At 44.1% G+C, this 14,116-nt stretch overlaps 1 protein-coding gene across 1 annotated transcript in view; it reads left to right on the top strand.

The window, feature by feature from the left end:
- Window positions 1-14,116, top strand: part of B4GALNT3 (beta-1,4-N-acetyl-galactosaminyltransferase 3) — a 65,506-nt gene that overhangs the window by 32,637 nt on the left and 18,753 nt on the right. Inside the window, exons 2-3 of the mRNA XM_033162266.1 lie at window positions 8,850-8,953; window positions 11,123-11,203. Of these exons, the coding sequence (XP_033018157.1) occupies window positions 8,850-8,953; window positions 11,123-11,203 (185 nt within the window). The remainder of the gene's footprint in view (window positions 1-8,849; window positions 8,954-11,122; window positions 11,204-14,116) is intronic.

Below are 14,116 nucleotides of genomic sequence, written 5' to 3'. Positions count from 1 at the left end.
TCCTACCCCCCCCCTCTGGCTGCTGCCTGTCTGCAGCTAGTCTGGCTCTTAGTGACAGCAGAGAAAGAATGGGGGAGACGGGGAAGGAAGGGAGACGGGGGTGCGTCCGGGCGCGAGCCCGCGCGCGGGCGGCGGAGTGGGGGAGGGGAAGGAGAAGCTTCCTTACCAGGCCTGAGCGCTGCGTGACTTGTGAGCTGGGCAGAAAGCAGTCCTTTGACAACCTGGGAATATACGGGTTTTTGAGTCATCTGGGACAGCAGCAGGAAACGCGTTTAAAAATGGGGGAATCCTGGCCAAAACGGGATACTTGACACCACTGACCAGAGCACGAGACTCTTAATCTCAGGGTTGTGGGTTCGAACCCCATGTTGGGCAATAGATTTCTGTGGTCCTTTCCAACTCTACAATTCTATGGTCCTTTCCAACTCTACAATTCCTCCACATGCAGCTGCTGGGTGACCTTGGGCTAGTCACACTTCTTTGAAGTCTCTCAGCCCCATTCACCTCACAGAGTGTTTGTTGTGGGGGAGGAAGGGAAAGGAGAATGTTAGCCGCTTTGAGACTCCTTCGGGTAGTGAAAAGCGGGATATCAAATCCAAACTCCTCCTCCTCCTCTTCTTCTTCTTCTGTAGAATAAAGTAATGAATGCAAATCTCTCAATGTACATTAAGCACTTTATTTTCAGGAAAGTGTTCATGGCACAGGAATGGTGGGGAGGGTGCTTGGCATGGGGCATTAGGGGGCCCCAGGACAGGGTGCAACTGAACTTGGCTGCTGTTCACAAGTAACCCCACTACTGAAAAGCATCTGGGGGCTTGATGGGGAAGGCAGAGAATGGTGACATCCTGAGTCAGGCTGGTGAGAGGACTTTCCCTTCCTCCCCCAGGCCCCTGTTTGGTGCCTGAATAAACCAACTGCAGTCGCTGGTTTCAGAAGTGAAGAGTTATGATAATAATTGCCACCATGGAGCCCAAATATTACGTCTTCTATATTTATTGAGATTGTAGCTTTGTTGCAAAACGATCCATAGTGGACTTTGGCATTTAGATCTTAGAACTTCAGGTTTGTAGGACACATAAATCTACAAAGCAGGGCCTGCCTGCCTGCCTGTGTTTAATTAATTCACACGTCTCTTCCAGAGTTGGATCATCCTGTTTTACTGGCAAGAAACTGAGGCAGAGCAACACTGGTTTGCCCAGGACCACCTCTTTAGAATCAGTGACATGGGAGGCTTGGCTGAATTCTTCTTCTTCTACCCACTGGGGCAACCAGCTCCCTTGTAGATTCACTGCCTTGAAATTAGGAATTGATGTACGTAGTTGTAATAGCCTTGTGAACAGCAGGCAAGAGAGATGACAGCATATGTAGATTTTGCGTAAGAAACCCCCTGGGGCCTATTTCTGCCGATGAAAGAGAAGTCCTGGCTTGCATACTCAGCTATTACTTTTCAGGTGCTAACATTGGTGGGAGGTTATTTTGCAGCCTTCTCTATTAACCATCTCTCTGTGTGGCATGAAAATCTTACGGCTGTGCTTGGTTCATTGTCTGTGCCCTTATAACAAAGGCAGATCGCTTACTCGCTTGAGAAGAGGAGATGACGGGAAATGAAGGACCTGGAGATCATTTATTTATGCCACAGTGTTGCATTTCCTTTTGACTCTTCCAGACTTTAAAAGTCTATAGAGAAAGAGAGAGAAGTGATGATGTTTAAATAAAAATGGCTGAGAAACTTGAGAGGGGTGGCAGGAAAAGGGCTCCAGAAACGGGTCAGTAAGGCATGGGTCGTATATTGCTGTGGAAGTGTCGCAGCCTGGAGACACAGGCAACATTACATTAATATGTGTTTGTATGTATTTATGCTCAAATTCTTTGCCTGCGTTTCCTTCCAAAGACACTCTAAGCAGCTCACATGAAAAAATCTAGAATGTATGAACATATCAAGGAATATTGGTTTGGTAAAGAAGTCCAGAAACAGGAGTAAAAGGAAGGGGGTGACTGCTGAGAATGGGAGAGGGTAGCTAGGCAGTTTTCTACACTGCGGCTAGGAAGGAAAATGTGTGGGGGTTTTTTGTTTTGTTTTGTTATGAATTACTTCCAGTTGGTTGATAACTTTTTATGGTAATGCTGTGCTTTACAGATTTCACAGCCATCTCCTTCAATTATCCAGGCTTGCACAGTGAGTCTTTACCTGCTGTTAGGAATCTCTCCCCTTTTCTACATCATTTGCAGATCGCTGGCCTCTGTCCATGTACCCAGCGATAGCCTTGGTCAGAGTTCCACTTCAGCTATTATATCTGACAAGACATATGTCAGGAATGTTACACCACCGGCTTCCCCAAAGCATGACGGACATTCAAAGGGGGAACAGAAGAATTTTGGTTATATATAGTTATACCCCATATCAGTTGGTGCTCGATATTGCATTTCCTCCGTGGAATGCTTCTCTGCTCCACATTCAGCCCCCTTAAAAAGCTCTGTAGTAAGTATCATTGTAGGAAAGGGCTGTGGCTCAGTGGCAGAGCATCTGTTCTGCGTGCAGAAGGTGTGCCAGGTTCAATTCATGGCAAGTCCAGGTAGAGCTGGGAATCTTCCCTGTCCGAGAACCTGGACAGCCACTGCCAGTCAGTGCAAATACCGAGGTATAAATGGACAAGTGCTCTGACTCAGTTAAAGGCAGTTTCCTAAGTACCGCATTTTTCGCTCCATAGGGCGCACTGGACCATAGGGCGCACCTCATTTTTAGAGGAGGAAACGAAGGAAAAAAAACATTTTTCTGGTTTTCCTCCTCTAAAAGCCCTGTTTTTTGAGGATCAGCTAAAGGTTTTGCAGCATTATTGCAAAGGGAAAAGCCCTGGTTTTTTGAGGATCAGCTAAAAGTTTTGCAGCTTTTTTTGCAAAGGGAAAAACCCTGTTTGTTTTTTTAGGATCAGCTAAAAGTTTTGCAGCTCCTTTTCCAAAGGGGGAAAAGCAAAGAGGAAAAGCCCCATTTTTATGGGGTTCAACTCACATTTCTGCAGCTTCCAAAGGAAAGGGAGCCTTTTCTACAGTTTCCAGACAGATAATCCAATCAGCCAGTCACATGTCGCTGGGGAAACAAACAACCTCCCTCTGCAGCACATTTAACAAAGGAGGGCGGGGCTGAAAGGCAGAGGGGACTCTTATCTCTCTCCCGATCTCTTGCTGATCAGCTGCTGAGCGGGGTCCTTTCAACACCCCTTTTTCTCTTTGTAAAATAAAAAGCATGATCCTCTTTTGGCCCCTGGGCAATTCAGCTCCAGGGACCACCATTCGGTCCATAAGACGCACAGATATTTCACCTTACTTTTTAGGAGGAAAAAAGTGTGTCTTATGGAGTGAAAAATACGGTATCACTTGGCCCTGCGTACGAGTTATCAGGCTGCTTTATACCTTGCCTCTGATGTGTAGTTGTTCCTTGGCTATCCCTGAAATAAGAGCCTTTCCATTATCACTGATGGAAAAAAACACAGTGATTTAAAAATAAGCAACAATTTGGCACTGCACACGTTTTGAATCAAGAATGCTGACCATGGGACCCAGACATGCTCTCTGCTTATCTGTGGCAGCCACTGATGTACATTTCTAGGATGACTATTCCATTGTCTTGCAAGTGGGACTTCCTAGCTGCTCTAGAAAGCATTTCTTGGCAGGATAATAAATTACAGCTGCCCTTAGGAAACGATGGAGAAATTGAAGACTTTAGAAAAGCTGTAACTGGGTAGCAGAAGAATGACACACACACACCCCTCAGCCACCATAGAAAGATAAACAAGAAGTTCAGCTTCTTTCTAACCTAGGTCTTACTTTTCATGGGGGGGGGGGGAATGAAATTTCTGCTGAGGGAGTGGTTTTTATGAGAGCCCTGCAGTGTAACTCTCCCTTGCCCAATGTGTCATGTGGGGATAACAACCACCCCACGTAAGTGGCAGGCAAATGGGATTGAGAACAAAATTGTCATAAGACTCTTTAGAAAAGGCTGTATGAATTGTCACTCTCTTGACACTTTGTTGAGGAAATGTGTAATCATAGATTGAAATCAGAGTACAAATGCTTCAAGTGATTTGAAAGAACAGGTCAAGCAGTTAACTACTGGTTAATGAACAATACTGATTTCATCAAAGACTGTTGCAGTATCTATTTGTGCATCTCCAAAGTACACTTTCAGGCAGCATATTGCAATTAATTTAGATGTACTTTTCTGATTATGGTTTTTGTCAGCGAAAATATTTGTGACTCAAAGAATTCATTATAAAAACCATGAATATACTCACTATTCCCTATAACAATCAGGATTGTTAAAAAGCACTTTAAAATGCTGCAGTAGGAGTAATACCTCTCCCCGGTCAAAAAAAATAAATCCCTGGTGATTATTTCAGATATCCAGTGGAAACGTTCCACAATATAAAATATATCCGGTTGCAACAAGCATAGCCTTGTTTGACACCTTCAGTCACCCTGCAAACTTAAAACCAGGACTCCCTGGAATGTACTGTGTTCTGTTCACAGGCAAATAGGAGCTTTGAGGGGACAGGATGATGTGTGTGCTTGTGTGTCACAACACAGGGGCAATGGTTAAACCCCTCCCTGACAGCTTTGCAGTCCTGATACAGATCTGTCCGCCCATGGCTGGTATTACACATGAGCCTTGGACAATTCTTCTAGGGATTGTCAGAGAAGCAGTACTTTTCAGTGGTTCCATTCCTATCTGTAGGGATGGTTCCAAAGAATAGCATTGGGAGACTTTTAAGCTGCAAATTATTAATATAGGTATGTACAGTCAGGTGTTTGGAATACAAACTGTTGTGGATTTATCTGTGAGGCTGGTTTACAGACATCATTAACTTTTTATGTGTACTAAACTATGGGAACGAGTGCTTGGATGTGTAAAAATAATCCAATCACATCCTTTGAGGTGAAGAAAGATGAATTCCTCTAGGAATCAAGAAGCAGTCTGCATCACTTTCTAAAAGCGGTAGACTTATGGGAGTTAGACGATTGTGCATTCTGCACTAAACATGATTGCATCTACTCTACTGCTAACCTGACTGGTGTTGTTGTTTAGTCGTTTAGTCGTGTCCGACTCTTTGTGACCCCATGGACCAGAGCACGCCAGGCACTCCTGTCTTCCACTGACTCCCGCAGTTTGGTCAGACTCATGTTGGTAGCTTTGAGAACACTGTCCAACCATCTCATCCTCTGTCGTCCCCTTCTCCTTGTGCCCTCAATCTTTCCCAACACCGGGGTCTTTTCTAGGGAATTTTCTCTTCTCATGAGTTGGCCAAAGTATTGGAGCCTCAGCTTCAGGATCTGTCCTTCCAGTGAGCACCCAGGGCTGATTTCCTTAAGAATGGATAGGTTTGATCTTCTTGCAGTCCATGGGACTCTCAAGAGTCTCCTCCAGCACCATAATTCAAAAGCATCAATTCTTTGGTGATCAGCCTTCTTTATGGTCCAGCTCTCACTTCCATAATCACTACTGGGAAAACCATAGCTTTAACTATACGGACCTTTGTCAGCAAGGTAATGTCTCTGCTTTTTAAGATGCTGTCTAGGTTTGTCATTGCTTTCCTCCCAAGAAGCACTTGGTCTCCTCTTGCAGCTGCTTTTGAACATGGAAGACCAGGGTTAAACCCTTTCCCAACTATAAAGCTCTGTGAGTAGCCTACCTAACAAAGTCATTGTGGATAATGTAAGATTATAGTTCAACTTACATATTAGATTTGTACTTATCGTTTCAGTGTGTGAGTCGAACATGCTCAGATATTGGTCTGATGTGTTTTCACATATGAAATTGATTTTTATTTTCAGTGCATCCACTATGACTATCATTGGATATCACCCATTATTTATGATTATTGATAACAGTGTGTCGCCTGCACCAAAGCCCCTAGGCAACTTACAATATACAAAATAGGAAACACCATGAAAAATAAATAAAGATGATCACATAAGAGCATAAGTAACCCACTCTTGTATTATTTAAAGCTCTACTCAAAAAGCTTCCACATCTAAAATAACAACCCCAATTAACAGCACAGAAAATGATCAGCAGGACGAAGAAGCTAATTATAAAACCCTAAAAACTGTGCTACTGTTAAAACTATTAAAACTACTAAAATTTACTGTAATGCTTCAGGGGGCCACCACCATAAAGGTTTCGCATTGCCACCCTCCACACTTCCCATAGAGGGGGCACCCTGAGGCTTAAGGACATCAAATACTGGATCCTGGAAATGCAAAAACTTGGATCAAGTCATGATCAAAGAGAATAATTTACTTTTACTCTTAAAAAAGAAAAGTTCTCTATTTCTGAAGGCTTTTGTTAGGTTTTCTGGTCGTGCTGGAATTAAAGGCAAACTTCCCATAGGCATGCAGGGACTCTACTTAGTGGTTTTATCCTCATCCTCAAATTTAAACTGATGGTGCAGTTGGCTTTTTATAAAGCCAAAACACCAATAAAAGTTCACTAAACTTTATTTTATGCAAGTCAAACCACCTAATCTGCAACATGTGGGTCTGGTTTTATATCTAGCTTGATTTATGTATTTAAAAACGACTAGCTGGCTACCCCACTCCCCTTTTTTATTATATTGGGGAATTCTGGGACCCAGTTGCTGATGGGAGATTTTTATTTTTTTTACTTTTTTGCATACATGAAATAAAAGAGCGAGCAAGAGAGAGATGGATGTTGGCAACATAATCTTGTGTATAGTGCAACATGGCCTAGATATTGCTGCACCATAAAATCTAATCAGGCTCCACAAACCCTGCTCTGTCTTCTCTTAATGTGCCAGGTTGGTGACTACAGGGACATACTGGGAAGGGAGCCAGTTTTAATTACAGGATCAGGTGGAAAAATAAATATTCGGATAATCATGGCACCAGGTGTCTGACAAACACATCAACGGATTAATTGCTTCATCTGGTGCTGTTCTCTGCAGTTGTTTGGCTGAAATTGTATATAGCACTGCTGGTGTGTGTATGGCCAGAGGCAGGGGTGGGCCAGCTGGGCCACTGGCAGAGGGCCCAGGACCTCAGGGCAGCACACAGCGCCTGGAACTGGACACATCTCCCTTCCCAGCCTCTTTCCTTTTTTATATAAAAAAAAGAAGAGTAAGCCATTAGTACAAAGCAAAACATGGCGCTGCTGTGTTCTCAGCCAATGAGAGCGAGCAGAGCTGTTTTCAGCCAATGGGTGGGGACTGAGGACAAGTGGGTTATTTTGGCCAGCAGGTGATAGGATTCTGTGCTGCTTGCCTAACTTCCTTCCCTGTGATTCCTTTCTTCATAGAAACCAGAATGCATTTTTACTGAGGCAGGTGCCTCCAATATTTATTTGTGTGTTGTGTAAATATTAGTATTTCATGTGAATGTGGATTTTAAAGAGCCCGCCCCCACAAATTTCATGTATGCAGCAAAAATAAGGCCAGATTAATATTGCTTGGAAATGTTTGGTTGGGGGGGGCAGAAAATATGGCCCTCCATAGAACATAGATGCATCATTGTTGTTAATGAAAGTAAAATTTGATGCCTACAATTCTTACGGGAAAACGCTTCTTACTGTTACTTTTTGTAAGGATATTTATATATCTCCTGAAAAAGAAAAGGAGAATGCTCTAAAACTAGCAGCGCTGAACCATCTCTCTGCAGCAATATTTTGTGGACATTTTTATTTTAACCGTTATAAATAAAGGCTGTATTCTTTCTGATCTGGAATGTATGGGGAGTGGTGGGTAGGGGTTTCTGACTAAAAATAGTGTCCCATTCCATGCAAAACAGGCTATGGCGTGATTCCTACAGAGTCAGAGGTGATCTGCATGCAGTGCTACAAGGGGGGGGGGCGGCAACCAGACGACTTGAAATTGTCTGGACAAGCCTTTACTAATTTACCCTGACTTGAATTTTCATAGGGAGCAACCTCCTTTATTACATACTAGCTGACCCGGCCATGCCTTGCTGTGGCTGATTTGGTGAAATGGAAAAGTAAGATACAGTAATGAAAGAGAAAGCACATGCTTACCTACACCTTATCTTGTTGAAGTTCAGTCTGCGTGTTATCCGTTTGCCACTCCCGTTTTTGTCTGCGTTTCTACAACTTTGAATTCAAACATATTTGAATTCATATTTGCAGCCAGCCTGGCTTCGCTCTGTAGCTGCCACCTCCCACAAAAAGCAAACTCAGTGTTTGCGGGTGGCTTGGTTTTCCAGCCGGTCCAGCCGCCCCCCGCAAATGGCAGACGGGACGTCTCCGGCCGGCATGGCTGTGGTGCGGCTTCGCTCTACAGCTGCTGGAGATGGCGTCTGAAACCCACCAAGGGTAAACTCGGTTTTTGTGGCCGGCCTGGCTTTGCGGCCGGCCTGGCTTTCCAGCTGGTCTGGACAACCCTGCAAATGCCGGGTGCGGCCTGGCTCTGCAGCCATTTGGAGGCGGTGTCGGAAACTCGGAAGCGGAGCAATTAGCTTTTTCAGGTGGCCTCGCTCTGGAGCCAGGTGAGGCGAGGCCCCAAATGTGAGTAGTGGCGTTGTCATCTGGCCTCTCTATACACCCGGTCGAGGCAGCACCGCAAACCACGAAAATGTCGATTCTGCCCGGCGTGGCTCTATACCCGCCGGCGGAGGCAGCAGCAGCGTTTGAGATGTTATGACTGTTCAAGGACACAGTCCAGCCAGGCAAAGGCAATCTGAGGATGGTGCAGTTGCAATTAACCCTGAGGCGAAGAGGTTCCCCATTCCTAGCCTATAGGAATTATTGGTGCTTCCATAATGGTTGAGTTGCCGTTGTATTTTTAACCTGAAAGTTTATTTCTGCATTTTCCTCTTTTACCTTACAGGATATGGAAGCTGGAGTGAACTAGCTAAAGCTCTGAGGACCCAGGACAGCCCCATAGTGGATCCAAGCCTGCAGTTTTATCTGCCTCAGAAACCAGAAAATCTGGTAAGGAGAACTCATAAATCATAGTAAGTGCTCCAGATTTAAAAGCAAAGGAATTCAAGTCTCAGGTTATTGAAAAGAAATAGGCTTGCAAAAATTTTCATCAAGTTTCATCAGTGTACAGTCTCTGTAAGTGTTTATAGTCTATGTTAATAGATAACAACTGGATCCTGAATTTTTACACAAAGGTGTGGCTAAAATTATGCATTGTTTTTATTCCAAACAGTTTATGCCCAGCACTCCTTAGACACCAGCTATGCTAATTACTCTCTTGGATGCAATTGCAGTTGCAGAGGGCACTCTTTTAATAATAACAGATAATTATCAGGTATTAGCAGCAGGAACAAAAAGGGAGGCATTCTCTATGGTTGCCTATCGACTCCACCCCAGTTACAGTAGGAACTCCCTGCCATTGCTGACTCACCTGGCTGCTTTTCAAGAGCATTAGCAAAACCTGCCTATGGGCTCAGTTTGTGTGATCACGTGAAGTCTAAAAAGGGTGGAGAAATCTTAATAAATTTTAGTAGGATGAATTCTTATTCTGTTCTGCCGAGAGCTGGTTTTTGGCATACTTTTATTTCCTTGCCCCTAGCTTTCTAGTAGGGACAGGCTTTATAGCAAAATGAATAATTCAATTCCTTAAGCTTTTTATTCAAGCCCCGCATTCGGCAAAAGTTTTCCTGCATTGCAGGGAGTTGGAGTAGATGACCCTCGTAGTCCCTTCCAGCTTTACAGTTCTATGGTTCTTTGATCTCTTTTTGCCACCTTAGCTGTCAGAAAATGTGCTGGAGGTAACTGGAAGAAGGAGCACTTGGGTTGTATTTGGCCCAAAGGCTTTCATTTCTAGAGACAAAGGGTACATGCTAGAGGAGAGTAAACAGGATTCGGCAGCTTGATTTACCTCTAGGATTTCCCTGGAAGATATATGGAGCGTTCATTTTGTAGTCTAAGCCAATGTAGTCCAGCCTTGTAGTCCAATAAAACCTAGGAACCCAACTCTCATCATCCTCAATGGTGTAGCTAGTTGTCAGAAATGATGGGAGCTGCAGTCCCAACAACATCTGGGAACCATAGCTGTCAAGTTTCGGATTTGAAAATAAGGGATCAGCAGTCTCACCTATCCTGGGGACAGTCACATGTCAGTGGTGGGCGGAGCCAGAAGCAAAAGTGGGCGGAGCAGCAATGTAAACTCCAAGTGGGATCAGGCTCGGAGCGGAGCAAAGAGGAGGGCAGCCATGTGCTCCACGCGATGGAGCCCCATCGTCTTCTTGTCTGATCCCATCAAAACAGGACAGGAAGCAGCAGCTGCTCAGAGGCAGCCAGGCTCCGCCCGCCAGCTAACCCTATTGGACGGCTGAGGGGCTCAGTGGCAACGGATAGGGGCTGATGCAGGGGGAGGAATACACCCCCCTGTAAGCATGGGAAACAGCTCCCACTTGCTTTGAGGGCTGAGGCTTTTCTCTCCAAGTAGGCGAGGTCTTCCCACCCAGTCCCTGGCCAGCAGGGCAGGAGCTGCTTCCATTAAAAACGGGAAATTTAAGGGAAATAAAAAATAAGGGAGAGCAGCGGGAAACTGCTTGAAATAAGGGAGAATCCCGGGGAAAACGGGATACTTGACAGCACTGCTGGGAACCCAGGATTGAAGAACATTGATCTTGGCTGCTGTGTCCACTTCTGAGTGACACATTTCCAGGAAGACATTGACAACCTAGATGGTGAGGTCTTTTGGGAAACCAAGTCATAAAATAAATGACCGAAAGAGCATGTCATGTTTAAGCTAGGATAACAGATTAAGGGGAGACATGATAGTTATCTTCAAATATCTGCAGTGTTGTCCCATAGAAGATGGAACAGACTTGTTTCAGCTAAGATAAATTTTCTTCTCCATTTTCTTTCTCATAAACCACACACCATCCATCCACACAAGCACACACCATCCATCTATTCTGTCTGCCACACTTTTATCCAGTGGAAATTCAAGCTATTTTCTTCAGCAGTTAGACCAGGAGACTCTTCAGTCTGTGCAGTCCCCAATGCCCTCAGCAACTCTTTTATCTTTTGTTTTGAACAAGTTTTGATTTGCTTGCGGTCCACAAACCACCAGTTGTCCACCTCTGAGACATGTTGTAGCCAGCCACACAGACTTATTTTCTTGTTTTTCTCTCTGTATAGGTTCATAGCAGAGTTAACAGAAGAAGCAATAATAAGACAGATCCTGCAACTTTGATTAACTCTGCCCCCTGGAGGCCTGAGGTTAGTGTTCAAAATAATGTCTTGCAACTGAATTAATAAACCCATTTAGGTAAGGTGCATTTCATACATTTAGTCCATGTTTATTCAGAAAATGTCCAAATTAGTTGGAATTGAAACTTGGTGAAGTTTTATTGATAAATATCCTCTGGATTGTGCTCCCAACAAGAGATGCAACATGCAAGCAGCCATGAAGCTGTTTGTTTACAGCGTTTGTAGCATATGAGAGAATAAATACATCATAATAAAAACTGTTAAACTTGTATAAAACTGAAAGTGTACGATTATGGCTCCTTGAACTCTGATATGCAACCCCCTAGACAGAGAAACTAGACTGGCTCCCTCCTTGTTGTACTCCTGCAAACATTTTTTTTTAATTCCAGCAAACTCTGGGGAACTGACAGCTTTGAAGGAAGGGCTCTTGTGCTGTTTTTGTTTTACTATCTGTGTTTTAGTAGATATGGGTTGTTGTTGTTTTTTACATTGCTTTAATTCCATAGATATATTTATTACTGCTACTGGAAGGAATTATTTTATTTTATTTTATATTTATTACTTTTTAGCAATAACTTTTTACATGTTTTATCTGCGTACGTTTTATCTGTATTTATTTTAATTTTTGTGAGCCACCTTGAGTCCTGGTTCTGGGGAAAAGGCAGAATAATAATAATAATAATAATACTTCTTGCCCGGATGGAGGATAAAAAGGAGCATGTCTAGAGAAAAGCCTAATGTACAAAGGTTAAATTCGCATTCATTACTTTGGCCACTTTTGTATCTGACCCCGTTCACCGCTGGCATGCAGCTCTCAGCTCATAATGGTTCCCCATCCCTCCTTTATTTGGTTGGTTTGGAAGTGTGCCTTGTTGTCTTTGTTTAGTTATTTGGGCTTAAAGAATTTCCATCTCATTTTTCTGGATTTGGTGAGGTTGCGTTGATAAAAGTTTGCAAAGCCATGCCAAATGCAGTTCAAAATGGCAAGTGTGTTTATTTCCACACACATTGACCTACAGTTTTGCTAATTCAGGCTACTCTGACAGAGACCCTTTGTAACCCAGATTCTTTTTATCAGTGATATCAGCTAACCTACCGTATTTTCCGGCATATAAGACGACTGGGTGTATAAGACGACCCCCAACTTTTCCTGTTAAAATATAGAGTTTGAGATATACTTGACCCCAGATTCTCCACCCGGCGTATAAGACGAGCCCCGACTTTTGAGAAGATTTTCCTGGATTAAAAAGTAGTCTTATACGCCAGAATATACAGTATATTGTCACTGATTTCTGTCAAATTTGAGGGGCATGGGCGGAGGAAGGGGGTGCGGTTGGGGTGGACCACCCCGGGTGTCTTCGCTGAGGGGGTGACATTGGCACGCTGCTCATCCGCGACTCCCAAGCCTACCCCAAGCTGTCAGGGGAAGTGGAGCTGTGCCGCTTTGCTGGCGGCATTCCCCCCTTCGTTTTGACAGCTGGGGGAGGCTTGGGAATTGTGGGTGCACTGCACACTGAATGTCTGCCATGGGTGGCTCACTCCACCCCTGTGAACGGTTCGCTCTGCCCCCGGCTGCAGGGCGCACGCTCCGCTCTGTGCACCTGAGTGGCTATCCCATGCCTGGGAGGGCACCCTATGCACCCCACACCCCTCGGGAGGGAGCGCGCCCGCCCTGGCCAGGGCAGGCATATGCTCCACTGCTGCATGGTCATCTGAGGCAAATCAAAGGATTATGAACTGAACCCTGTTCTGTTCCTGAATTGATTTCTGTTGTTGTTGTTGTTGTTCCTCAGAACAATTTACTGTTGAATCATAACAGTTTGTGGATTAAACATGAGAAATCCATACTACTTCACAAATTAATTACAGGGGGTATTTAATACTGTTGTATTAGCTGCATCTGCCTAAGCATGTTATTGCACTGTGGTTCCTGCGGCTGATAAAAGGGCCCAGAAAGAGGATTGGGGATGGTTTTATTTCTGTATGTAATAGAGCTAGTCGTCGTTTGAACAGAAGGTATGTGTTTCTGGCAATAAAAGGAGGTTTGCAACAACAAGGCATCTTTGACAGAAGAAGAGGTTTGGCATCTTTTCCCCACATAACAGTTTTAAAGAATGGAAAACTAGAACTGGGGTTGACTTTGACAACCTGGTGCTACTTCACTCATGAGAGTTGCAGCAGAACCCCATGTGTGTGGTGGCTGTTTGCTCTTCTTCGTGCATCCAGGCTGTGGTTCTGCCAAGCAAAAGTGCTCATTAGTATTTGACCAGCACCGGCAATGGTTAGAGAGCTCCTCAACCCTGTCCTAAGCGAATTGAGTTTTCATGTTTGTTCAGTGTTCATGAAAGCATGTGACAGTACAGACACATGTTGTTAAACTACAAGTCTTAAAGGTATTCTGGAATTGTCAGTCCTGAACTGGGATTTGTAACGGGAGTGCTACTGACCCTAGACAGTACTGGAAAGTGAACCATTTGCTTGTTGGAACAGGCGGTGCCTGCAAGAATTGATGAAATTGCTGCCTCTTTTTCACCCCTTCGCTGCACCTGAGAATAGAAGACGTCCTTGTTGCTGACATTTCTTAACAGATTTTTCACAAGTGCGTAGTTTTGCATCGAAGTCATGACTATAGAATGGCTATAATCACTGGAAGTTTATCTAGGGAGCAGAAGCTTGGATGTTCAGTGGAGAAACACAAGAGTCCTATAAGCAAAACTGGGGGGGGGGAGATGTCATACGTAGCAGCACAATGCCTCCATTCTTCTCTGGCTCAAACCTCCTTTTTGTCTAGTTTATCTTCACCCGCATTTACACATTCTTCAGATTGTGTGTAGCTGATTTGCCCCGGAGATACGGAACTGAAAAACAATAAAAAAAACCAGAGCAAAGCTTTTTGTTTCCTTTATTTCTAGCAATTACAGA

Source organism: Lacerta agilis, chromosome 10 (assembly GCF_009819535.1).
Source record: "Lacerta agilis isolate rLacAgi1 chromosome 10, rLacAgi1.pri, whole genome shotgun sequence".
In the NCBI taxonomy this organism is placed as follows: Eukaryota; Metazoa; Chordata; class Lepidosauria; order Squamata; family Lacertidae; genus Lacerta; species Lacerta agilis.
Note: the sequence above shows the minus strand (reverse complement) of the source record. Positions and strands in the feature narration are given on the sequence as shown.